This window comes from Apis florea, unplaced genomic scaffold (assembly GCF_048593485.1).
Source record: "Apis florea isolate Af1SG1 unplaced genomic scaffold, ASM4859348v1 contig_3391_pilon, whole genome shotgun sequence".
Taxonomy (NCBI): Eukaryota; Metazoa; Arthropoda; class Insecta; order Hymenoptera; family Apidae; genus Apis; species Apis florea.
This window is the reverse complement of record NW_028256754.1, coordinates 2,045,917-2,071,508: the sequence shown is the minus strand read 5'-3', so window position 1 is coordinate 2,071,508 and position 25,592 is coordinate 2,045,917. Positions and strand designations below refer to the sequence as shown.

Here is a 25,592-nt window from a genome sequence, read left to right as displayed (position 1 = left end):
ACACATTTTTATATTTTTTATTTTTGAAATTGATCACATAAATATTAAATTGACATTTTATTAATTCGAAAATATAAATTATAAACATTAAAGTATTAAAATCTAATATTAAAAAATTTAATAATTTTCATAGAAAATTTTTGAATTATTCTATGTATCCGTAATATATAATATACTGTAATATCCGTACATACTTCTTACTTTTTCAATTTATTATTTATATTTAATATTGGAAACATAAAATGAAAATATACAGTATGATAATACTTACTAATCATTAAACTTATAATATATATTATATAATACATATTATAAGTATATTATATTATAATATATATGTATATATATTTAATAGTTCAAAAAATAAGAAAATTTTACATAAAATTAGAAATTGAATAATTGAACACATTAATTTTAGATCCTAAAAATTTTGAATTTTTTTTATTATTCTATAGATTTTGGTAAGGAAATTAAAAAATGTTAGATTATGATATATCTACAATTTGTATTCTTTAACCGACAGGCAATTTGAATTTGACGCGCATTACTATCTTCCAATGTGATTAAAGTATTATATAAAAATTTAAAATGGCATCACAACTAAAAAAAGTGAAAATTTATATGATATATATGTAATTTTTAAAGTAACAAATTTTGGCAATTAAGATAATCATTTTTCGATTTTATATATCAAAATCTATGAAAAATATAAAAAAAAATTATATAATATTAATAATTATATAATAATAATATAATACATATTAATAATTATATATAATAATAATATATAATAATAATTATATAATGTTATAATGTAAAATTATATAAAATATAATAAAAAAATATTCAAAAAATGACAATTTTTTGAAATTAAAAAGTTAATTAAGATCGTTATTTTTGAAATTTATATATAAAAAAAAATTATATAAAAAATATTTAAAATGTACAACTAAAGTTTAAACTTAAAATATATATATAAAAATTTATTTTAAACTTTCAAGAAAATAAAAATAAAAAAGAAACTAAATTGAAATATTAAATTTTAATAACTTATCTGAAAAAACCCTAGAATAAATATAGTAATAACACTATAATGAAGTTCATAGCAATATTTAATGTATTTATATATGTATTGTGGCGCCAAAATCTCATTCTACTATGAGTAAATAATAAATATTATCTATATCAATTATACTTTTATCGCCATTTTATATTCTTAAAGTTTCATGTAGTAATGAAGGATGAAAAATATTACACAGTATTTTGAAAATACTGTACAATCCAATAATAATATATCGATATATTCTAATGATGATACAAAAGAAGAAACGAAATATAAAAATTCAAAAAAAAAGCGCAATCGTGTAAAAATTAAAATATCTCGAACGAAATCAAAAGAAAGAGTATGTGACATTATAGAAAGTAGCAGTGATATGATTGATAAAACACCTAGTCCATTTTCTAAGTTAAATAATGAAAAAAAAAATTTATATGAAACATCCAAAAAATGTTCTTTTTCTGAAAGTTTTCAAAATCATTTTGAACATAATGAAACAATAAATCATACTTTATGTGATATAGATTTGCAAACAGATAATTACAGTATCAAAAATGGAAGAAAAAGAAAAGAAGGAAATTTTAAAACTTGTTTAACTAATAACAAAAAATATAAAAAAGAATCAAATGATAAAACAAATATCAATAAAGATATAGATACAAATGATAGCAATGATAAAAAATATTTTAAAAGGAACCTTGTAGATGTAAAAGAAAGTGAAAAGATAGAAAAAATAACACAAAATAATGTAAAACCAAAAAAAGAAGAGAAAAAGCATAATAATACAACTATTTTAAATCATAAACAACAAACTAGTAGTTTATTAAATTATTTCAGGTAAAAAATTAACAATTTATTATATTTAATTATGAATTATGAATTATTTTTATTTTCAAGATTTATTTTTATTTTCATATAGCAAAACTCCCGTTAATTTAGTACATACAAATATGGCAAATGTATCTACTCTTGTAGTAAAAGCTGATGTACATATAGAAAACACTATTAGACATGGATTATATAAATCAAAATTAAATAGCGAAATATTATCAAATAAAAAAAATAAATCAGAATTTTCTGAAATAGATGATATTCAAGTCATTGAATCTGAAAACATTGATGTATCGAATAATAAAGAAAAAAATCAAAATGTTGAACAACATAACAAACATAGATGGTCATTAAGAATCAAACTTCAAACTCATAAAAATGAAAATATTATATCAGGTACTTTAAAAGTAGTAAAGATAATAATTTTAATTAAATATTAAGATATTAATTTTTATTAAAGATATAATATAAAAGATCTAAAGAAATATATATGATGAGAAAAAATGTATATAAGTCTCCCAGATTCTAATATTTTGGTTGATGGCAATGAATTTTTACACTTTGATCGCTGATTTTTTTTTTCTAATATTTTATTTCATGTATATCTATTATTATATTTATTTTACCAATTATTTTTTTTCAAACAGATGGAAGCAGTGATGAAGAATTATTTTCACCAAAGACAAGAATTGTATTAAATAAAGAAAAACATAAGAATTTTAAATCAAATAAAAATATAAATTCGGAAAATTTATTGAAAGAAAAAAAAGATAAAGAAATATCAAAGCAAACAAATATACATACAAAATTGAAAGTAAAAATACATGATCAATTGAAAAGTCCAAAAAACAATTACATAGCTAACGATAATAAATGTTTAAACAATAGCCAAAATGAAAATAAACAGAAATTAATTAATTTTGATAAACATGAATGGACATTGACAAAAGACAAAAATTTATACAAATATCATAATTCTAATTTAGAAAATGTTATGGAAAATGAACAAAATCATGATAATAATTTCAAAAATATTGGCGATAACAATTTAAAAAGAAAAACATCTGATAAATTAGCTCCTTTATTTATGAAACGAAAAAAACCAAATCCAGAAATAATAGCAGCTCGCCGGTTGTTTTTACAACCAGATGTAAATGATAACGCTAATAAAAATACAAACAAAAAAATAAATGTTCATGGTGTATTACCATTTCCTCTTATAAGTCATATTACGCAATCAAACAATGTATTATGGAATGAAAATAACATTTTTCATATTCCACAGAAAGTTTATAGAAATTACATTCCAAATATAAATTTAAATCACTTTAAATATATTGTAGATTTTTCCAAAAAGGAATTAAAAACATTAGAAAGAATTAATAAACCAAAGGTTCAAGAAGTCTTAACAGATTTAGAAAAACATTGTACAAATGTAAAAGATATGTGGAATGTTATTTCACATGTTGTTAAGGAAAAACCCAAGATATCAGTATCAGCTACAACAAGAACTAGAAAAAATAAACAATTAGAGAATAAAGGGACAATGGGATATAAAACGAAAATAGATCAATTTGAATGTTATAATTGGACTTATAAATATAGACCAAAGAGTTCTTGTGAAGTAGTTGGAAATGAAGAAGCAATAATAAAATTGAAGGAATGGTTACTTGGATGGAAAGCAAATTTTACAAATGAAGATGTCAGCAGTGGAGATGAATTTTATTCGTCTGATAATAGTCGATCAAAAATTAATGAAAATAATCAAGTAGCTATATTATTGGGACCATATGGATGTGGTAAAACTGCAAGTGTTTATGCACTAGCAAATGAATTCGGTTATACGTAAGTACTAAAAAATTTAATTAATCTTATATATTTTCTAATAATGAAAAGAAACTTTTTTTGTATCTTTAGTGTATTAGAATTGAATGCATCATCTAAAAGGACTGGAAAAAAACTTTTAAAGGATTTAGAAGAAGCGACTAAATCGCATCGAATTAAAAAAGATGAAAAAACATCTATTTTCTGCAATTCAATTTCAGATGGAATAATTCCCCAAAAAATATCACAAAATTCACTCATTCTTATAGATGATGTTGATATTATATTTGAAGAAGATGAAGGATTTATTTCTGCTACGTATCAATTAGCATCAAATTCGAAACGACCAATTGTTATGACATGTAGAGACATTTGTCCACATTTGAATAAAATGGCACCTCAACAAAATAGAATTTATTTTCAAGATGCTCTTAATAATAGAGTTTATATTTTATTAGAATTAATTTCATTGGCAGAAAGTGGTTATAGACTTCCTCCTAATTACATAACGGTAAATTATGCAATTAAACTAATTGAAAAAAATTTTTCCAAAATTAAATATTGTCTTAAATATTTTTAAGATTTTTTAAAAATTTATTAATTTAATTTTTTAATTTATTAATTTCAAAATTTAAATATCTAATATAATGTAGTTTAATATCATATAGTAAATATTATAAAAAATGCAAAAATTTCTTTTCTTTTACAGGAATTATTGCAATATGGAGATTTACGAAAAGCTATATTACAATTACAATATATATTATTGTCTGGTCCACCACGAATATTAAAACAAACTATAAATTTTAAAGATTCATTTTGGCGAAAAATGAAATATTATATATACAAACCAGTAATTAAAGAAAGTAATAACAAAAAAAAAAAAGAAAAAACCATAAATAACGAAAAAACGATCACTGATAAAATTATGTTACTTAATATAGCAAAAAAATTAGATAATGTAGCTTTATTATCATCTTTAATTGATATAGAAGATTCTGCATTAAATTTAGAGCAAATAAAAATGTATCCTAATTTATCTTTGGTTGAAAATAATGCTCAATATTCAGCTTCCAATAATATTTGTTCAGAAATAGCTGAATGGATAGGTAATCAAATTATAAACAAAGATCAATTGTTTGGCTACAATGAAATACAGTATCAAAATAATATTATGTTAAGAAAACAATTAAGTAAAGAAATGAATATAGCCTTATCTCATACGACATCATTATTGCTCGATCGTCAAATTATAGCTACAGATTATCTTCCATCTGTAAGAACAATATGTAGAGCTGAAGAATTGAGAGCTAATAGCAATAATAAAAGAGGAAATCGTTTCTTTCATTATCTTCATAATTTGAAAGCATCATCTACATTTTTCAAATCTAATGTTTTAACAGCAGCATGCAAAGTAATGTATGACGAAATCGACAATGAATAAAAATAATATTAATATATCATGAACATTTTTTTATATTAGACATGTTAAAAAATTCATAAACACAGTGCAAATAATTTTTAAACATATTTTTAAAAAATATCGTATATGAAAAAACATTAGGGAATTATTAAAATTATACAGTGTTAATATATTCATGGAACATCGTTTAAATTTTAGAAGCCAAGACAATATAAAAGTTAGTATACGAAAATGTTAGTTAAAATTTATTTATTTTAAGCAATTGAGTTAGATGAAGTAAAATGAAAACAGCAAAATAGAGTGACAGAAATCGAACTGTCCCACTCTATCTTTATCTCGTTTTATTACAAATTTTAAAGTTTATAATTTAATAAAAAAAATGTTTCAATTAATATTTTTGTATACTCACTTTTGTATTTGTTTCTATTTAATGTATTCTCCAAATAATCTCATGAATATATTAATATTCCATATATCATTTAAAAAAAAATGATTTAGAGATTGTTCGTCATGTAAACTTTTAATATATTTCAAAAAAATATGTTTAAATGTTTTATATTATAATAATAATTAAGTAAAAAATAATTACGTTACATAGCTATTTTCAAAGTGTGAATGTATAGAATTATTGTAAAGTTGTATTTCACATGGTGCCTTAAATCATTTATTCAAGTGACGGATTACAATTTATTTGATCTATCATCTATTATGGTTTTAAACTGAGTATATAAATAAAAGATATATTTATTACTAATCAGTGTTTTTTATTTTATGATACTTTTAATATTTTTAAACATATTTTTAATATTTTTTATTTTTTATTATTATTATTATTATTTTTTTATTATTCTAAAATGACGTTTTTACTTTTAAAACGCATTCTCTTTAAACTCTTTACATGCTCAATAAACTACATTATGATACAACATGGTATCATTACATGGCCAAAATTAAATTGTTCACGTATAACTTGAGAAGTAAATACTAATCAATATTTTTATACATTAATTTTAGTATTTTTTCGATGTTTTTTATATTTCTTAATATTTCTTCCTATTCGTGGATTTAATATTCACTATTTCACTTATTTATGATCCAAGAAATTGCATTTATCATATGTAACCAATAATAATAAAAATAATAGTAACTAATAATTCTGAATTTAATCCTAGTTATACAAAAATTTAATAAAAAATTAATAAGCAAATTAAAATTTCATGTACAATTTTATGTAATAAATAAAATATATGTATGTATATGTGTATATATATATATATATATATATATATATATATAAATAAAGTTTGATATTAGCTACAAACTAATTCTTTGCAGATATAAGGATTCTATTGTACAATACATTATAAAACAATTATTTTTTCAGTTATAGTACACTGAATTAATGAATACATTATTTGCTTATAAATAATTGTATTAAATATTGAAATAGTAAAAATATCAATCCGCATTTGTATTTACTATAAAATGGATAATATTAAACGATTTTATAAAAATTAAATATTATAAATATTAAATTATTTTAAAATATAAAAATAAGAATATTCTTATTTTTATTTCCTAAATGTTTTTCTTAAAAAAGATTACAAAAAGATTATAAAATAAATAAATATAAAGTAAATAAAGTTTTGCATTTTAATTAAAAAACAATATAATATATATAAAATATTCTTACAAAAAATTTTGTCTTTTTCTAAAATTATTTCATCATATATTGAAATTCAAGTTATGAAGATATTGACTGTTTAGCTAAATTAATTATTAAAATACTTATAAATGAAAATCAAACTCTTATAGTGATCTGATTTGAAAATTTTCAACAATTAACAATGTAAATCAATAAGTATCCAAAAGTATCGTAATAAGTACTCGTTAAAAAAAAGTTTTATTTTCATAATTATTATAATAATAAATTAATGCAATAATTTTGGCTTATTAAAAGTTTATTAAACTTATTATTAATCATTATTATCATTATAATCATAAATCCTATAAACTTGAATCAAAATTCAATAATATACCCTTTTTTCGCAATGTCAAAAATTCAAAATATAAATATGAAAATGATTCGAAATTTGAATTATATTATATGACTATGCTATCTTTATAATTCATAATAAAACAATTACAAATAATTAAATTATATCTTTCTTTAAATATATTAATTATTGAATCAAACATATTAGCTTATTTATAATCTAAAAATAAAAATAAATATATTAATTTTTTGAAAAATTATCTTAAAATTTAGAATAAAAATTTTAATTTATTATAATACATTAATTTATAAATATAAATTTAAATATGTAAACATTATAGATGATTGTATAGCAGAAACAAATCTTATACAAAATTTCAAATATTTAATTAAAGGTAAAAAAAAAAAATATTAAATTATAGAAATAAAAAATATATCAATTAGTAATATAATCGAATTATATAATCGAATAATATATATATATATATATACTATTTTTATAGTATCAAAAATTATGTTATTTTTTTCATAATAACTAATCAATCGAAGCCGCATTATAATATTAGATTCATCATATTATTAAATCGTATTATTAAAAAGAGAATATATATTTATTATTTTTTTTTAGTCATAGTTTTTTTTCATTATGTTTTAGTAATATTATAATTTTTCTCAATTTTTATTATTTCATTACAGTTTTTTTAAAAAAGCTTTTATCTTATTAAAATGAGAAATCAGTTGAAGTAGATTAAAAATGTAAAATAACAAGTAAATTGGTCAAAAAACTATTTTTTCATGAATTTTGACGAACTTAAAATATATCAATTTATAGCGAGCTTGAGCATTCCACAGAAATGCGAAAATAAAATATAAAAATAAATATAAAACAACTCTTGAGCGATCGAATAAATTATAATATCGAAATTATATTATAACTATGATATTAGTTTTATATTTATTAACTATATATTAATTATATATTATAGTAAAATAATAGTAAAATAATCTTTTTATAAGAAGAATTTATTTTTTTAATTTGACTTATATTTTTAAATAAAATATTTGCAATAGCAATAACCATATTGAAGATCTGACATTTTCCAACAATGTATCATAGAATGTTTAATTAGGAAGATTTATAAAAGAATTGTTTTGAAATTGAACTGAAATTTAATGAAAATTTTACATTTCAAAAATGATTATTTCATTTACAAAATTTCTTAAAAATATTAGAATGTATATTAAAATTAATATATTAAAATAATATTAAAATTTTAAAAATATAAGAAAATTCTGGTATATAATATTTTATAATATTATATAAATATTAATTCTATTAAATTATAATTGAAAATGATGAATATTTATAAATATAAATATACATAATCATATTTACTCTGAAATAGTAGAATTATAATATCGATTTTATATTTTTCATAGCAATTCATTATTTTCTGTCATTTTACATGTAAATTAATCAAATTTACCAATAAATTTTATATAAACTTTTATCAATAAATAAAATATTAAATATTAATTACAATAATATATAAATATGTTAACTTTAAACAAATATTAATTTCAAATTTTTAAAACAATGTAAAATTTCTAATTTTTATCGTTTAATTTTATCTAACTTTTGCTTTTTTAAAACTAAAATAAGAAATATTTTAACATCAACAGTTTAATTAAATATATTTCAAATCTCTTGATAATGTTAAATTTAATAACATTCTAATTATAATTTTTGATATTACAATTTTTAATAAATAATTATTAATTATAAAATAATTTTATTAAAGGAACTATATACAACATAATGCAATATTAAAAACATTATAATTAAAGAAATGTTAACAAATTTTCCTGCAAAAAATATCAATCCTATACCAGCATATGATACAACAAGATATAGTGGAACAATTAATTTCCAAGAAAATGATAATAAATATTTCATTGATTCACCACGTAGTACAAATCTTGGATTTCCTTCACCATGTACGAAGATAGATAAATGGTCAAAGAAAGAATCGGTAAATATATAATCAATTATTTAAAATACTTTTAAAGATATATTCTTTATAATTAAAAATTGTTAATACATAATATATCGATCAAGATTATTGCTCTTACATATTATTTATAATTTTAATTGCATCAAACGAAGAAACGATATTTTTATGTAAAATAATATGTTAACAAAAATTATTGAATATATATATATACTCTCACAAATTTCTGATTTTTGTATAAATTATATCAATATATTTTATCGATATTAATAAGATGAAATGAAAGATGATATATAATTATAATTACATAAATTCTTTATAAAAAGTTATACAAAAAATTATAATGCATAAAAAATGGATTTAATTAAAATATATAACGTTTATTAAATAAAATATATATAAAATAAAAAATAAATATTGTAAATAAAAAATAAAATAAACAATATTTATTTCATTTGGGTATTTATCAAGCTATATTACATTTAATTTTTATATGAATTTTTATTCCAAATAGTTTATAAACTACTTTCAAAACTATGAATATATATAAATTTGATTATATTTTTATATTTTTGGGATCAACACCATATATTTCTCATTATATTTCTCATCAAATTAACTCATGTAATATATTAAAACATTCATATTAATTAATTTTTTATACAAAAAATACATATATTAATATTAAAAAATAAAATAAATTATCAGGTTCCGTAGTTTAACTTATGACTTCAAAATAAATTAAATATAATAGCATGGAATAAATATAGTTAATATATATTATCTTATATCTATCAATACAATACATAACGCAAGGCTAATTTTTGGATGATTTTTTAATATGTTGTTAATTTTAAATAACTTATTTTTGCATATAATCTATTGACTTTTTCAATCCTAGTTTTCAAGATATTCAAAATTTATCTAAAATTTTACTAAAAGTATCAATTCAATATAAAAATGTTTGCTATTTCTAATGTCTGTAAATATAAAGTTGTCTAATAAATATAAACATTTATTAAACAATGCATACATTTGCTTTAATTACATTTATATTAAATATAGATTAAATTTAAAATAAATCCATAAAATAATATCTTCAAAATTATTGATTAGGTTAGATTTTTCTTTCAATCGTAGACAATCGGCAATACGAATAATGATTATTTTAAAAGATATTGTTTCAATATTGAATTAATTCATATCAAATTGAAATATGAAACAATATTAATATATTAAAATAAATTAAATCATTGGAATCATTGAATTATCATTACATATTAAAAATCATTAAAATCATTTAATATTGATATATCAAATAAGCTCCTAATATAAAAATATCATTTACTCTAATTTTCTTATAAATAATTTTTACTTTTTTTTTATTTAAATTAAGAATTTCTGGTTCTTGATATATCATAAAGAAATTCAAGGATCTAAGGATTAGTATTTATATCTACATTTCTTTTTATTTTAAAAAAGCTTTTTTATTTATTTTAAAAAATTAATTTTTAAAAAATTATAATAAATATATCATAATTAAAAAAAGATGAAAAATTAATTTTAATTAAATTTATTTTTATTTACATTAAAAATAAAGTAATATTCTAAAAATTTGTACTGTGAAAGTAAATGGTAGGAATTTATGTTATTATTTATGTTAATATTAAATAAAAAAAAGATATCAAATAAATATATATAATAAAAAATATTTATGTTTAGAGAATTAAAAAAATAATAGAAATAATAGAAAAAGAAGACGTTATATGCAATAATTCTACAAAATCCAGTATTCTGTCAATTTGTGAAAATAACACTAAAAAAAGCAGTCATTGTATGTATAAAGATGAAACATGTACGTGCTTAGTAAAAGAGGAAACATTAAGCAAAGTTTTTTCGATTTGTTATCCACATTGGACAGAAATTTATAACTTGACAGACACTTCTGACACGAAATTAGTAGAATCATTTGAAAGATTATGTGATTACGTAGAAAACAGCGAAAATACAAATATTTATTTCGATTTATTGGATCTTTATCCTCGAGAAGAACAACAAATAAAAGGCAAAAATCCGCCATCTGGATATAATATGACTTTAATTCTTCCACAATGTGTTTGCTGCAAAAGTAAGAATTTTAAATTTTCATTTTAAAATAGAATAAATTTCATTTTATCTCTTAACTATTATTTTGATCATATATAATTTTCTTAATTTCATATATATTTTTTATGATTAAACATTATTATTAATTAAATAAGATTTTCTTAATTTGTATTTATAGTAATTTTTTAAATAATTTCAGTAATTTTTTGAAATGTTGAATATATGATATAATATATTATATATATATATATATATATATATATATATATATATATATATATATATATATAATTATACTTATTATATAAAATTTTGTTTATATATGATAGTATTGATCGACCAGCTTTTATATTATATAATACAGTAATTCGTTAAGTGTTATCAAATATTATCATTTTTTATGAACATGAACATGAACAATAGAATATCGCTTTGTGTGTTCTTTATCTTTCATATATTACATTTTGCAAATTTTATGTTAAAATATTTCTTAAATTAATGATTTTTAGATACAAGTAGATATATTTTTTATAAAAAAATGCCAATTTATCAATTGTTGCTATAAAAAATATATTATTCCATTTAAAAAAAATTGGATCAAAAACGAAAAAAATTTATCAAAAACAAAATTTCTAATACAATTTTATTGTTTTTTAATATTCGTTTTATTTTGAAATTTTATCTTCTGAATTTCATTTGTAGCATGAATTAGCACATGAATATTAATATAGGATACGATTTAAAATTTTATATATTACTATTTAATTATAATATTCTTTATTTTTTTCAAAAGTTTAATAAAATTTTTGTAAAATTAAAATTTTAATAAAAAATTTTTTTTACCAAATTAATATAAAAAATATAGATTTTTATTGCACTTATGAATTTTTTAAATCTATATTTTTACATTAATAAATTTATTTAAAAATTTCAAATAATATGTTTCAATTTTTAAAAAAAAGTGCTATATAAAATAGTGCTATATAAATATTACATATAATTTTTAAATAAATTATTATTTTCATGAACATTAATATATTTTTTTATATTTTTTCTCGTCATATGTACGAATATATTTTTAATATATTTTTTTATATTTTTTCTCGTCATATGTACGAATATTATAAATATTAATAAATTATACTTTTTACTATTTCATTTTAAATATATTATTTTTCATGTTAACAGATTTTAAAGATAATAACAAAATTGAATGCAAAAAAAAAAGTAAAGAAAACTCTGATGAAAAATTACAAAGTATAACCAATTTATTATGCATATCCAGTATTATGGATCTTTCATGGGACATAATGCAATCTGGAATAATTGAAAAAATACCTGAGAAATATACAACAAGTATTTTTGAGTAAGATAGCAAAGTATTTTGAATAAAATCATAGAATAAAATATATGCATATAATTTTTTAATCTTATACTTCTTATAAAAATTTATATATTTTAAATTGCAGAAATAAAAAAATTGAACCAACAAATATTGAATACTTCAAAGTTTCAGAAGATGTAGATACAGAAACAAATTCTCATACAACATATTGTTTACATAAAATATTCTTGGAAAAGTTAAATAAATTTAATTTTTTAATGTAATTGATATTGATAATTTATCTATAAATATAAAAAACTTTTGATTATAAATTTTGATTATCGATCAATTTGCTGATTAACTCTTTCTTCATTAATTTTAATGAATTTTAAATATATATAATTGATTTAATTTTAGTTTTAATTTTACTTTCAAAAAAATTTTAGTAATACATCTTTTTTAATAATATATTATTGAAGTACAATCTTGATTGCTTAACTTCAATTTTTTATTATTATTCATTCTACTATGAAATAATAGAATGAAAATTAATAAAAAATATTTTTTTTTATAAGAATAAATATATATTGTTATAGAATTTATTATATAACAATATAATTAACAATGAATTTTTACACTTTTCTGACTTTTTTTCCTAATATTTTATTCCATGTATATCCATTATAATTTGTATTTGTTCTAATCATTTTTTTTTTAAGCAAATAAAAATAGCGATGAAAAATTATTTTCACGAAGAACAACAATTACATTAAATAAAAAAAAATATAGGAATTTTGGCTCAAAAATATAAATTCAGAAAATTCATTGAAAGAAAAAGACAAATACATATATGAAATTAAAAATAAAGATATATAATCAACTGAAAAATCCAAAGCACAATTATATAGCGAAGTAATAAATGTTTAAACGATATAAAAATAAACAGAAATAATAATTAACTTTAATAACTTTGATGAATAGAAAATTTATACAATAATTTTATTTTAAGAAATATTACAAAAAATAAACAAAATCATTATAATTATAAAATTATTTTTAACAATTTAAAACATCTGTTAAATTAGCCCCTTTAATTTACAAAAGAAAATTTAGATCTAGAGATAATAATAACGTCAGCTATTTATACGAATAACGGTAATAAAAATGTGAACAAAAAAATAATGTTTATAGTATATTTAACATTTTCTCATATATTACACAATCAAACAATATATTATATAATGAAAATAACATTTTTCATATTCCACAGAATATTTATAAGAATTATATTCTAAATATAAATTTAAATTATTTTAAACATATCATAGATTTTTGCAAAAAGAATTAAAAACATTAAAAAAAAAATAAAAGTTGAAGAAACCAAAAATTTAAAAAAATATATAAATGTAAAAAATGTGTCAGATATTATTTTATTTATCATTTATTTCATTTATAATAATAAATTATAAAATATAAATATTAGCTATAAGAAGAACTAGAAAAAAATAAAGAATCGAAAAATAAAAGGACAATAAAGAATATAAAACGAAAATAGATCAATTTGAATGCTATAATTGGACTTATAAATATAGATTAAAAGAATTGAAATAAGAATTAATCGTGAAGTAATTGAAAACGAAATAATAATAGCAAAATTGAATGAATGATTGGTTAGATAAAAAATAACTTTTATAACAAATAAAGATATCAGCAATGAAGATGAATTTTATTCGTTATTTTATAATAGCAAAAATTAATAAAAACAATCAAATAGTCATATTATTGAGACTTATGGATAATATAAAATTACAAACATTTAATAAATATATTCGGTTATACATTAAGTATTAAAAAATTTGATATATTCTTGTATATCCTAATAATAAAAAGAAAAGAAAATATCTTTTATATCTTTAATGTATTAGAATTAAATGCATTAAAAAATTGGAAAAAGATTTTTAAAGGAATTAAAAAAAGCAACTAAATTACTTATAAAATTAGAAAAAAATGAAAAAATATCAACTTTTTTGTGATTTAATTTTTACATGGAATAAAATAAATTTCAGATACAAAAAAAAAATACAGTAAAAAAAAAAAATCAACACAAAATTTACTTGTAAATATTATTTTTTGTATTGATATTTGAAGAAGATGAAGAATTTATTTCTATTACGTATCAGTTAAAATCAAATTCAAAACATCTAATCATTATGACATGAGAAACATTTATTCATATTTAAATAAAATGGCACTTTAATAAAATAGGATTTATTTTAAGATTTTCTTAACAATTTAGAATTAAAAACTTAGAGTTTTCTTTTTATTAATTTTATTAAAATTAATTTCATTGGCAGAAAATGATTATAGATTTTCTATTAATTGCATAGTAATAAGTTAAACAAATTGGAGAACTTTTATCCAAAGTTAATTATTGTTTCAAATATTCTTTTTTTAAGATCTTTTTAAAGATTTAATAAAAATCTAATGTAACATTTAATGTAACATTTTAATGTCATATGATGAATATTATAAAAAATGCAAAGTTATTTTTTCTTTCACAGAAACTTTACAATGTGGAGATTTAAGAATAGTTATTTATTACTGTTTGATCCACTATAAATATTGAAACAAATTATAAATTTTAAAAATTCATATTAATGAAAAATAAAATATTGTATATACAAGATAGTAAATAAAGAAAATAATAAAAGAAAAAAGGGTAGTAAGTAAATTAAATAATATAATTTTATTGTTATTTTTGATATAGAAAATTCTGCATTAAATTTAGAAAATAAAATAAAAATAAAACTGCATTCCAATTTTATTTATTTCTTTAATTGAAAATGGCACTCAATATTTAATTTCTAATAATATTTATTTAGAAATGAATAGATTTATTTAGAATGAATAGATAAATTGTAAACAAAATATTATTAAATGTTGGACTATAATGGAACATGCTATTATAATATTATATAATATTATATTTAAAAAATAAATAAAGAAATGAATAGTCTTATCTTATGCTATTATTACTTGACTATTAAATTATAACTATAAATTATTTTCCATGTGAGAATATGTAGAGTCAAAAAAAAAAAAAAAGAGTTAATATCAATAATAAAAGAGATCGTTTAATAAAAGAAATCATTTCTTTCATTATCTTTATAATTTGAAAGCATTGTCTACATTACATTAATTTCTAATATTTAGCAACATGCAAAGTAATTATGTTATATTATATTATATATTAAATCGATAATAAAATAATTTGTATTAATATATAAAATATTAATAAAAAATACTTATAAAAATTATACTTACTTATAAAAATTTATAAACAAATGCAAATATTATTTTTAACCATAATAATATTTTTAAAAAAATACTATATATGAAACATGAAAGAATGCTAGAGGAATTGTTAGAATTATTATTTGATCTCTCATTTTAAATAAAATGAATTAGAGATTGTTAATCATATCAATTTTTAGCATATTATTTTAATGTATATATATTAAAACATATTTTAATAATTTATATTATGTTAATAATGAAGTAAAAAATAAATATATGTTATTTTTATATAAATGTCAATATTTTTTTTTTTAGTTTAAATTTAGTTCTTTTTAGTTGTATGTAAACATAAGATTATTTTAAATATATATTATATATTATATTTTAAATTTATTAAAATGACGAAACATGATCTATTTAATTTATCATTTAATATAGTAATTGATTTTGAATTTTATGATCATATGAATAAAAGATATATAAAGATATATTTATTACGAATTTTTTTATTTTATATAATATATATCATTGAAATGACATACTTAAATTTTTATATGATGTAATTTGCGATTTAATTCCTCAAATTTGAGAATTTTCCGAATAAAAAAATCTCCATAACGATGTGCCACTTTTGTATCCGCAATGTGAATCATGTCATGATCAATATAAAAATCCAACTATAATAAATATTTTAAATTAATCTCTTAGTTTTAGTAAATATAAAAAATAATAAATATTAAAATATGAAATTATATCAATAATATATAAAATGATATATATAAATGTATAATAATAATAATAATTTTTATAAATATATAATCCATTTATAAAATACCTCTGAGCCAGATTGAAATTTTCCATCTAATCCTGATGCTCCTTTTGTCCAAACAATATTTTTCATTTTATGTTTAAAACATAATAGATGAATAGTTAATGCACTAACTTCTTTATCTAAATCCCAATTTTCATCAGGTCTAGTATTACTACACATAAATGTAGCTAGTTTACTTAATGGTAAAGTTGTATATAATTTTAAATATGAACGAATTGTTGGTAACATTTTCTGTTGAACAACTTCATCCATAAAGACTTGAGTTTGATGTTTAATTGCTTCTCGAACATAATCTTCATTTGGATTATCAGGATTTGGTGGTGTAAGAGACAAAAATTTAGGACATGCAAATAGAAAGCATGATTCAAATTCAACTAAATCTCCATATTGCATTTTATACATTTTTTCATGGTAATTCTTATCACGTAATGCTTGTTGTAATCCTTCATCTATACATTGTGGATGAAGAACAAGACAAATTGCTAATAAATGATACATTTGTTCTGTTTGTTTATTAATTTGATCATTTTGATAACTTCGTGTTGCAAACAATTGTTTTGTTCTTTGAATATATAATAATATACCAGAGAAAGTCCTAATTGCATCTGCATATCTACGCATCATCATATAAGCAAAACCAACATAGTATGCTGTTGATATTTGACAACCAGGAACATGTGAATATGCACTTTTTTTATAAAGTTCAACATTTTCTAATACTTTAATTGCTTGATAATAATCTCCTAAAAGAGAATGTAAACGTAACAATCCTACAAGAGAAAAATATCCAAGCATTTTGTATAAAGAATGCCTTCCAAATACACCAGCAACAGAATCTGGATCTCCACCACTTGCATATACTTCTAATTGACTTTTGATTTTTGATTTATCTACTAAATAATGTAAGACATTTAAAACACACAATACATCCCATGTCTTACTATGTGCATTTAAGTTTTCAATTTCTTCAGGTGTCTTATTTGATAAATTAGCACGATATTGTGTAAAAGATTGAAATTGATAAACAAATTCATCAATAAGTTCCCATAACCATTGATCAGGTAATTCCAATTGGACTGGTGTCTCGGGACGTAAAATATAATTAAAAAGATCACAATAATTATAAAAAGAACCGAGACGTTGTTCTAATGTTGGTCCTTGCATACGAGCATAAATATGACGATAATAAAGTTCTTTATATAGTGTAAGAAATACTGGATCATTATCAACTATATGTGCAATTGTTTGAGTATCCGGCCAAGAAGATTTATCAAATAATTGTTCTGAGATTTTTGGAAATGTTGTTTCATAAAGATTTTGAATTTCAAAAATCATTCCTTCATTTATACAATTTCGCAAAAATACTAAAAAATTTCGTACAACTTCTGGTACTTGACGATAGCCTAATCTGTCATATTGATCGCTATGAACATCTGGTGGTCCATAATCATCATAAGCATCATACTAAAAATAAGTTAAATTATATTTCTATTATAATAACATTATAATATAAACATTTATTTAATTAATATTTACCTCATTGTAATCGTCATACATGATTATTACTTTTACGTAATTATGTGAAATACTTAATATAACCTCTAGTTTGAAAATCTACAAATTAACCCAAAAGAAAAAAGTTCACAAGCACGAATTATTTTAAATAATATAATCACAAACTAGTATAACTTAAGATATGCTTCTTTCAAATTATATTTGAACATAAAACTCAACATTTTCATTAAACTGTTAGATGGCGTTATTGAATAGCAATGAACGTTCTTCTAATAATTTATTGTTTATGGTAAATGGTTTATATTATCACGCACACCACGCGTAAGAGTGTATGTCATTTTTGTAAATGTAAATTTGTTGTACATTTGTTACTTTATTAAAATGGGAATATTAGAAAAAATATCTGAAATTGAAAAAGAAATTGCTCGGACGCAAAAGAATAAAGGTTTGTTCATGTTTTAAGGCTATAATGATTTTTGTAATTTTTGTAAAAGTATTTGTATATTCACTTGTGCATTTGTAGCATATGCAAAAAATTGTAAAATATTAAAAATTTATAACTTCTGATATAAAATATTTTATTTTCAATTGAAATTAAACAATTATTATAAAATATAATAATTTAAATTTAATAAATCATTTTAAAATTGATTTATAATAAATCTTTGTTATTCTTTATATTATGCTGATTTATTAATAATATTCATTTAGAAAAAATCTTTATATTTTTATTAATTATTATTTATTATGTTTTTATTAGTTTTTGCAATATATTTTAATATGATAACAGTTGAAATTAATGTTATTATAATATTTGATAATAGTTTAATATCTAGCATAATATTATCATGATGATATTTAAAATAATAATGATTCCTATAAAGATCAAATTTATTGACAATTAATTTAATTTATTAATTAATTTTTAGCTACTGAGTATCATTTAGGTTTATTAAAAGCAAAACTTGCGAAATATAGATCACAACTTTTAGAACCACCAAAAAAATCTGAAAAAGGAGAAGGATTTGATGTATTAAAATCAGGAGATGCAAGAGTAGCTTTGATAGGCTTTCCTTCTGTAGGAAAATCTACTTTATTAAGTACATTAACACATACAGAATCTGAAGCAGCATCTTATGAATTTACTACTTTAACTTGTATACCTGGTGTTATTGAATATAAAGGAGCTAATATTCAACTTCTTGATCTTCCTGGAATAATTGAAGGTGCTGCACAGGTAATTACAAAATTTTTTTAATATAGTATATTTAATATTTAATAATTTTTATTAATAATTATAATTATTTTTATATAATTTTTATATCAATGAACAAAAATAATATATAAAATTTTTATATCTATAAATAAACATTTTAGGGTAAAGGAAGGGGTAGGCAAGTAATAGCTGTTGCACGAACAGCTGATTTAGTTCTTATGATGTTAGATGCTACTAAACAAGATGTACAAAGACAACTTTTAGAAAAAGAACTGGAATCAGTTGGTATACGACTTAATAAAAAAAAGCCAAACATATATTTCAAGATAAAGAAAGGAGGTGGATTAGCATTCAATTCAACATGTCCATTAACAAAAGTAGATGAAAAATTAGTTCAAATGATTTTACATGAATATAAAATTTTCAATGCAGAAGTTCTATTTCGTGAAGATTGTAGTGCAGATGAATTAATTGATGTAATTAATGCCAATAGAGTATATTTACCATGTCTTTATGTACATAATAAAATAGATCAGATATCAATAGAAGAAGTGGATAGAATTGCCAGGCAACCTAATAGTGTAGTAGTTAGGTAAAATTTTTTGGAAAAAAATGTATTTTTAAATATTTTTATCAAAAGATTCATTTTTTTTCATTGTTTTTTGTATTATTTATAATTATTATAAAATTATTATAAAATAGTTATAAAATATTTCACATTTTTCTTGTAGTTGCAATATGAAATTAAATTTGGACTTCCTTCTTGAAACATTATGGGAATATTTATCTTTAATAAGAGTTTATACAAAAAAACCTGGTCAACCACCTGATTTTGAAGATGGTTTAATATTAAGAAAAGGAGTTACAGTAGAACATGTATGTCATGCAATTCATCGTACACTTGCTCAACAATTTAAATATGCTCTTGTTTGGGTAAGAATTATTTATAATATATATTTAATTATATTTTTATATTTATAATCTATATTTCTTACAATTATTAATTAATATTTTTTAATAAAATGAGAAAATTTTAATTTTACTAATTATTAGATGCTTACTATTAGAATAAATAAAAAAAAAATAATATCAAAAAAAAAATATATATATATTTTTCTAGATCAGTGCTGTCCAAACTTAGTTGCTAGTAAAATGGGCTCCATCTACATCCCGTGTTATTTCGCGCGAGATTTTTATTTCTAATATATAGAATTCAAACTTTAATCGATTATTTTCAGAACAGTCAAATAAAAGGATTGATTATGTTTGGTCTTAGCTGAAGAAAATATATTTATAACCAAACATAGCATATCATTGAATATAAAATGAGGAAATATGTGAATGAAGAATTCATAGAAGATGGAAATACATGAATTACTCTACTACTTTTGAATACTAGCATAAAGGGAGATAAAATCGCGTAACGGGCCCCATCAGTGGACAGCACTGTTTTAGAACAAAAAAAAAAAAATTGGTAAAATATCCTCCTAATAATCAGAGATTTTAATTTAATAACTTTTTAATAAATTATTTATTTTTATTATTTACAATACAATATTTGTTTTTATCATGTGAAATAATTATAAAAAAAATAAAAGAAAAAATTATTTAACAACAATTATAAATAACTATAAATATATAATATATATTCTAATTATAAAATATATAAAATAATTAATATATGTTCTATGCATATTTTTTTGCTAATTTCAAAATATATGTAAATATAACAAAAATAATAAATTATAAAAAATAATACATAAAAATACATATAATTTTTCAAAATTAAAATATCTTAAAAAAGAAAAAATTTTTTAAAATACATATTATCTTTATAAATATATTATTTTTTAGGGTACAAGTACCAAGTATTCACCTCAACGAGTTGGATTACAACATATTATGCACGATGAAGATGTTATTCAAATAGTTAAAAAATAAAATTTATATAATTATAAATTATTTGTGAAAATAGTAAAAGTAGAATATTATATAGTTTTGTTTATACGTTTTATACATGTTTGCTGGAAAAAGAAGAGAGAGAGAGAGAAAGAATTGTCATTTAAAACTTAAATGCTAGATCTATTCAGTTTAATATAAGAAAGAAATATTTATACTAAATCTTTTTTAATACTTTAAAAATTGAAATTATTTAATAAATTTAATAAATATCAATCATGTATAAAATTAATTCTAAAAGTTATTTTTTTTATAGTTATATGATAATCATATACTATATATTTGTTAAAAAATATATTTCAAAAAATAAAAAACATTCTGTTCTATGTATTTATTATAACTTATGTATAAATACATTATTATAATGCATATTTACATAAAAAAGAATAAATAAATACATAAATTAATCAATGAAATTTATTATATTAATATTTCAAGAAAATATTTTATGTAAGTTATAATATTTAATATTTATTAAATTATATATTTTAAATCTTTTATTATTAAAAATTATTATTATTATAAAAATATTCAAATTTAAATAAACCATCACTTTTAATTAACACTTTACATAAAAATTTATTTTACAATTAATTTTATTTCAATGATATTTATTATTCTATTTTCAATTTTTTTAAAATTGACTGATTTAAAGGAATATGACATAACTATTTTAAAATAAATTAAATATAAAATTAAATTATTAAAAAAATTAAATATAATATCTTCTTTGGATTCAATTACAATATTAATTAAATTAAATAATCTCTTTAATCTATTTATTTAATAAATAAAAGATAAAAGAATATAATAATAAATAAAAGAATAACATTTCTTATTAACAAATGATAATAAGATATTTTTAATAAATAACTATAGTAATTAGATAAGAAAAAATAACTAGTAATAAAACTAAAAAAGATACTAGATAATGGTTTCTTATGTAGTTGCCTTAAAGTTAGTTACTTAACGAACATACTTAACCTTCGATAATTTTAAGAATAGATCCCTCAACTAAACAATTAAACATAAAAGAGATGATATAGTGGAAAATGATGGAAATTCATTCTTGTTTTGTTATGATTTTGTTTAAAAGAATAATAATCATTCATGAAAGAATGTTATAAAGATGTATTATTGATGTGCAAAAAGAATTTTGGATTGAAGAGTAAAACATGGTCTGATTTGCAATAACAATTTATTAAAAAAGTTTATCCGTCCACGGATCCTTAAATACAAAAAACGTTGAAAGAGCGATCAGTGCATAGAGGTTTGCTTGCAGTATGCTCAGGGTTTCCAATACAGGATTATTATGGCTGCAGGTGAGGCCAGCACAACGAAGTCTCGTCAAGAAAAACAATACGATTACCTCCTCAAATTTTTGCTGGTGGGTGACAGTGACGTTGGAAAACAAGAAATCTTGAGTGGACTTGAAGACGGTGCTGCCGAATCTCCGTTTTGCAGCGGCAGTGGTATTTAGAATTTTTCTTTCTATTATTTTATTCTAAATTAATTTTTCTATTTCAACCTAATTTTTCATAGAAATATAAATAATATATTTATATTGAGTTCATTATAATAAAGTGATATTCATTTTTAATTATCATATTTGGAATTGAGTGATAATGATTATTCAAGAAGAAATTCCAGAATTTATTTATTGTTATTGAAAATTAATTATTATAAGTTTATAATGAAATTTTTTATATAATAATATTTATTTTATATTTATTTTTATATTATATTTTATATAAATAATTTTAAATTTATTTTATTTATGTTAAAACATTATATAAATTATATATTTATTTTATGAATAATAATTTATCATTACTTATTTTCTAGCATATAAAACTACTACTATTTTACTGGATGGAAAAAGAGTAAAATTACAATTATGGGACACATCAGGTCAGGGTAGATTTTGTACAATAATCAGATCTTATTCTCGTGGAGCTCAAGGTATATTCTTAGTCTATGATATTACCAATAAATGGTCTTTTGATGGTATTGACAGATGGCTAAAAGAAGTTGAAGAGGTATGTAAAGACTATTTTAAATGATTAATTTTATTTATATGTATTACAAATAATATGAAATATATTAGAAATATATTATTTCTTAGCATTATTTTTTTAAACTAATTTTTTTGAAATATTTAAATATACTAAATACAGTTATTATTAATCAAATTTAAAATTTACTTTTTAATATAAAAATTAACATATATCGAAATTATATTTAATTTTTATTTATGTTGCAGCATGCTCCTGGAGTACCAAAAGTACTTGTTGGTAATCGTCTTCATTTAGCTTTTAAAAGACAAGTAGGAGAACGTGATGCTGAAGCATATGCAGCTAAAAATCATATGGCATTTTTTGAAGTTTCACCTCTCTGTGATTTTAATATTCGTGAAAGTTTTTCTGAACTTTCTCGAATGGCTTTACATCGTAATGGTATGGAAAGATTGTGGCGCTCTAATAAAGGTAATGCATTTCAATTTTTGTTATAATTTTAGAAAAATCTGATATGAATATCATTCTATGTTTTAGTTCTCAGTCTTCAAGAACTTGCGTGTCGTGCAATAGTTGCAAGAACAACAGTTTATAGTATTGATCAACTTCCATTACCTAAATCTATTAAATCTCATTTAAAATCTTATGCAATGACAACTACATCACAATTGCGTTATAATGGAAATAGATCATTGAGTTCTAGTAAAAGTTTAGGTTCTCATCATCGAAAATTACGTTTTGTTGGTGTAGGCCATAATGGATTATCAACTCCAGGTAGTTCACCTGGTAGTATAACAGATTCTCGTACCAGTTGTGTTGGTCGTAATTCTTGCACAATATCTTGAGAATAATTTTAAGATTATAATTGTAAATATACAATATTAATTCTTCCTTCCTGTTTTGACATAAAAAAATTTTTTAAAATGTGCCATCACAATAAATGAAAATATAATTTTTTTTTTTAATAGCATGAAATATTAGCAATAAAATAAAAAAACAAAATAATTTGCTTATAATCAAGAAATAGAAATAATCATAATACTTTTACATTTAATTTAATGATTATTTAATATTAAAATTTTTTTTATGTGATATTTTCTTGAATTTCAATATAAATAAAATAACAATAAGTTCAAGAAGAACTTATTTCATAATGATTTTATATAAATCTTATTAATAATATTTAAAATAATAGTTTACATGATATTTTTCATGAAAGATCTTGCAGAAGATATCTTAATAAAATATAATAAGTAATATAAATTGTATTAATACTTTGTTAAGTCTTTATGTAATATTTTTTTTTCTTCCCTTAAATTTTGATGAGCAATGTTTTTTAAGTTAAATGTATATTAAAACAGGAAATATTGAAGCAAAGTACAAGTTCACTAAGTCTACAAAGGTTGTGGTGTAGACTAAGATTAATATAAGTTTAATAATTTAGAGCAGCTAATTAAATAAGAATACATAAAAATAAATCCTAAAATCATAATCATTAAAGTTTTTAAAAATTATATTGTTTTTTAAATATTCAATAATGAATAGAGAAATTTATCTTAATATATCATTTTTGAAATTCTATTTCAGTATGTATCTCAAAGCAAAATTAATATTAAATAATTAATTCTTTTTCTGTTCTTTTTAAAGATTTACTTATTATGCACAATTGAATTACATTTATCATAATAATGCAAATATTATTTTTTATTTAAATAACTTAAAATTGTATATTATTTTATTTGTACAATATAAGTTTATAATATGTATTGTGTAAATATAAATAGACTCAATTACTGTAATCATATTTTGATAAATTTTATTACAATAGATTACTATGATCTCTTAATATCAATGATATAATAATAGTATTTTAATTTATTGAGTTTTTTATAATTTTATTATAATATATTTTTTGCTTATAATTATATTACTTATTTTAATGTTTTAATAAAAAAATTATTGTTATTATCATCATTGAATTAAACCATAGAAATCTGTTGTATAAAATTTATCAATCTGTAATAATAATCTAATGATAGTTTTTTTAAAAATTATATAATATCAAGAAAATGCATCAAATGTATTTATATTATGTAAAATTCAAATTAAATTATAAATGTGTATATAAAAGCAGCTAAAAATTAGTACATTATATATAATATGATATATATAATCATAAGTGGAC

General features: G+C 19.2%; 5 protein-coding genes across 9 annotated transcripts; 4 read left to right on the top strand and 1 right to left on the bottom strand.

Annotated features, from left to right (window-relative positions):
• The first annotated feature begins 1,067 nt into the window (after positions 1-1,067).
• elg1 (enhanced level of genomic instability 1) lies at positions 1,068-5,889 on the top strand. The gene is made up of 5 exons (XM_031919611.2): positions 1,068-1,894; positions 1,977-2,284; positions 2,536-3,733; positions 3,806-4,223; positions 4,422-5,889. Exons 1-5 carry the CDS (start codon positions 1,242-1,244, stop codon positions 5,154-5,156), a joined length of 3,312 nt encoding a protein of 1,103 aa, XP_031775471.2. The 5' UTR covers positions 1,068-1,241; the 3' UTR covers positions 5,157-5,889.
• Positions 5,890-8,530: 2,641 nt separating this feature from the next.
• LOC100872149 (uncharacterized) lies at positions 8,531-12,905 on the top strand. The gene is made up of 5 exons (XM_031919622.2): positions 8,531-8,730; positions 8,934-9,164; positions 10,866-11,271; positions 12,438-12,615; positions 12,719-12,905. The coding sequence occupies exons 2-5, from the start codon at positions 8,982-8,984 to the stop codon at positions 12,855-12,857; spliced, it is 906 nt and encodes a 301-aa protein (XP_031775482.2). The 5' UTR covers positions 8,531-8,730; positions 8,934-8,981; the 3' UTR covers positions 12,858-12,905.
• Positions 11,128-18,658, bottom strand: eIF3l (eukaryotic translation initiation factor 3 subunit L). 2 transcript variants are annotated; one of them, XM_086912367.1, is made up of 4 exons: positions 18,239-18,376; positions 16,706-18,166; positions 16,413-16,547; positions 11,128-11,263 (listed from the first exon to the last, which is right to left on the bottom strand). In XM_086912367.1, exons 1-3 carry the CDS (start codon positions 18,257-18,259, stop codon positions 16,413-16,415), a joined length of 1,617 nt encoding a protein of 538 aa, XP_086768493.1. In that variant the 5' UTR covers positions 18,260-18,376; the 3' UTR covers positions 11,128-11,263. The 2 variants fall into 2 exon arrangements, with proteins under 2 accessions (XP_086768493.1, XP_003698167.1); XM_003698119.4 differs by lacking the exon at positions 11,128-11,263 and having other exon boundaries at positions 16,359-16,547; positions 18,239-18,658.
• LOC100865446 (developmentally-regulated GTP-binding protein 2) lies at positions 18,524-21,799 on the top strand. Of its 4 annotated transcripts, none has more exons than XR_001112833.3 (6): positions 18,524-18,662; positions 19,147-19,454; positions 19,595-20,025; positions 20,165-20,366; positions 20,554-20,907; positions 21,288-21,799. XR_001112833.3 is itself a non-coding variant. In XM_003698120.4 (5 exons), the coding sequence occupies exons 1-5, from the start codon at positions 18,599-18,601 to the stop codon at positions 21,372-21,374; spliced, it is 1,092 nt and encodes a 363-aa protein (XP_003698168.1). In that variant the 5' UTR covers positions 18,524-18,598; the 3' UTR covers positions 21,375-21,799. The 4 variants fall into 4 exon arrangements, 1 of the variants encoding a protein (XP_003698168.1); XR_001112832.3 differs by having other exon boundaries at positions 18,528-18,662; positions 20,677-20,907; XR_001112831.3 differs by having other exon boundaries at positions 18,528-18,662; positions 20,672-20,907.
• On the top strand, positions 21,709-25,540 carry Rab40 (RAS oncogene family member Rab40). The gene is made up of 4 exons (XM_003698121.4): positions 21,709-22,864; positions 23,238-23,431; positions 23,656-23,878; positions 23,945-25,540. The coding sequence occupies exons 1-4, from the start codon at positions 22,705-22,707 to the stop codon at positions 24,250-24,252; spliced, it is 885 nt and encodes a 294-aa protein (XP_003698169.1). The 5' UTR covers positions 21,709-22,704; the 3' UTR covers positions 24,253-25,540.
• The last annotated feature ends 52 nt before the right edge of the window (positions 25,541-25,592 follow it).

Coding starts and splice junctions, on each gene's coding strand:
- LOC100872149 (XM_031919622.2), top strand. CDS start 8,982: ATGTTAACAAATTTTCCTGCAAAAAATATCAATCCTATACCAGCATAT. Junction 9,165..10,865: donor AATGGTCAAAGAAAGAATCG/GTAAATATATAA, acceptor ATTTATGTTTAG/AGAATTAAAAAAATAATAGA. Junction 12,616..12,718: donor TATACAACAAGTATTTTTGA/GTAAGATAGCAA, acceptor TTTAAATTGCAG/AAATAAAAAAATTGAACCAA.
- eIF3l (XM_003698119.4), bottom strand. CDS start 18,259: ATGTATGACGATTACAATGAG. Junction 18,167..18,238: donor TGTATGACGATTACAATGAG/GTAAATATTAAT, acceptor ACTTATTTTTAG/TATGATGCTTATGATGATTA. Junction 16,548..16,705: donor AATTTCAATCTGGCTCAGAG/GTATTTTATAAA, acceptor TATTTATTATAG/TTGGATTTTTATATTGATCA.
- LOC100865446 (XM_003698120.4), top strand. CDS start 18,599: ATGGGAATATTAGAAAAAATATCTGAAATTGAAAAAGAAATTGCTCGG. Junction 19,455..19,594: donor TAATTGAAGGTGCTGCACAG/GTAATTACAAAA, acceptor TAAACATTTTAG/GGTAAAGGAAGGGGTAGGCA. Junction 20,367..21,287: donor TTAAATATGCTCTTGTTTGG/GTAAGAATTATT, acceptor ATTATTTTTTAG/GGTACAAGTACCAAGTATTC.
- Rab40 (XM_003698121.4), top strand. CDS start 22,705: ATGGCTGCAGGTGAGGCCAGCACAACGAAGTCTCGTCAAGAAAAACAA. Junction 22,865..23,237: donor TCCGTTTTGCAGCGGCAGTG/GTATTTAGAATT, acceptor CTTATTTTCTAG/CATATAAAACTACTACTATT. Junction 23,879..23,944: donor ATTGTGGCGCTCTAATAAAG/GTAATGCATTTC, acceptor TCTATGTTTTAG/TTCTCAGTCTTCAAGAACTT.
- elg1 (XM_031919611.2), top strand. CDS start 1,242: ATGAAAAATATTACACAGTATTTTGAAAATACTGTACAATCCAATAAT. Junction 2,285..2,535: donor AAATGAAAATATTATATCAG/GTACTTTAAAAG, acceptor TTTTTCAAACAG/ATGGAAGCAGTGATGAAGAA. Junction 3,734..3,805: donor GCAAATGAATTCGGTTATAC/GTAAGTACTAAA, acceptor TTGTATCTTTAG/TGTATTAGAATTGAATGCAT.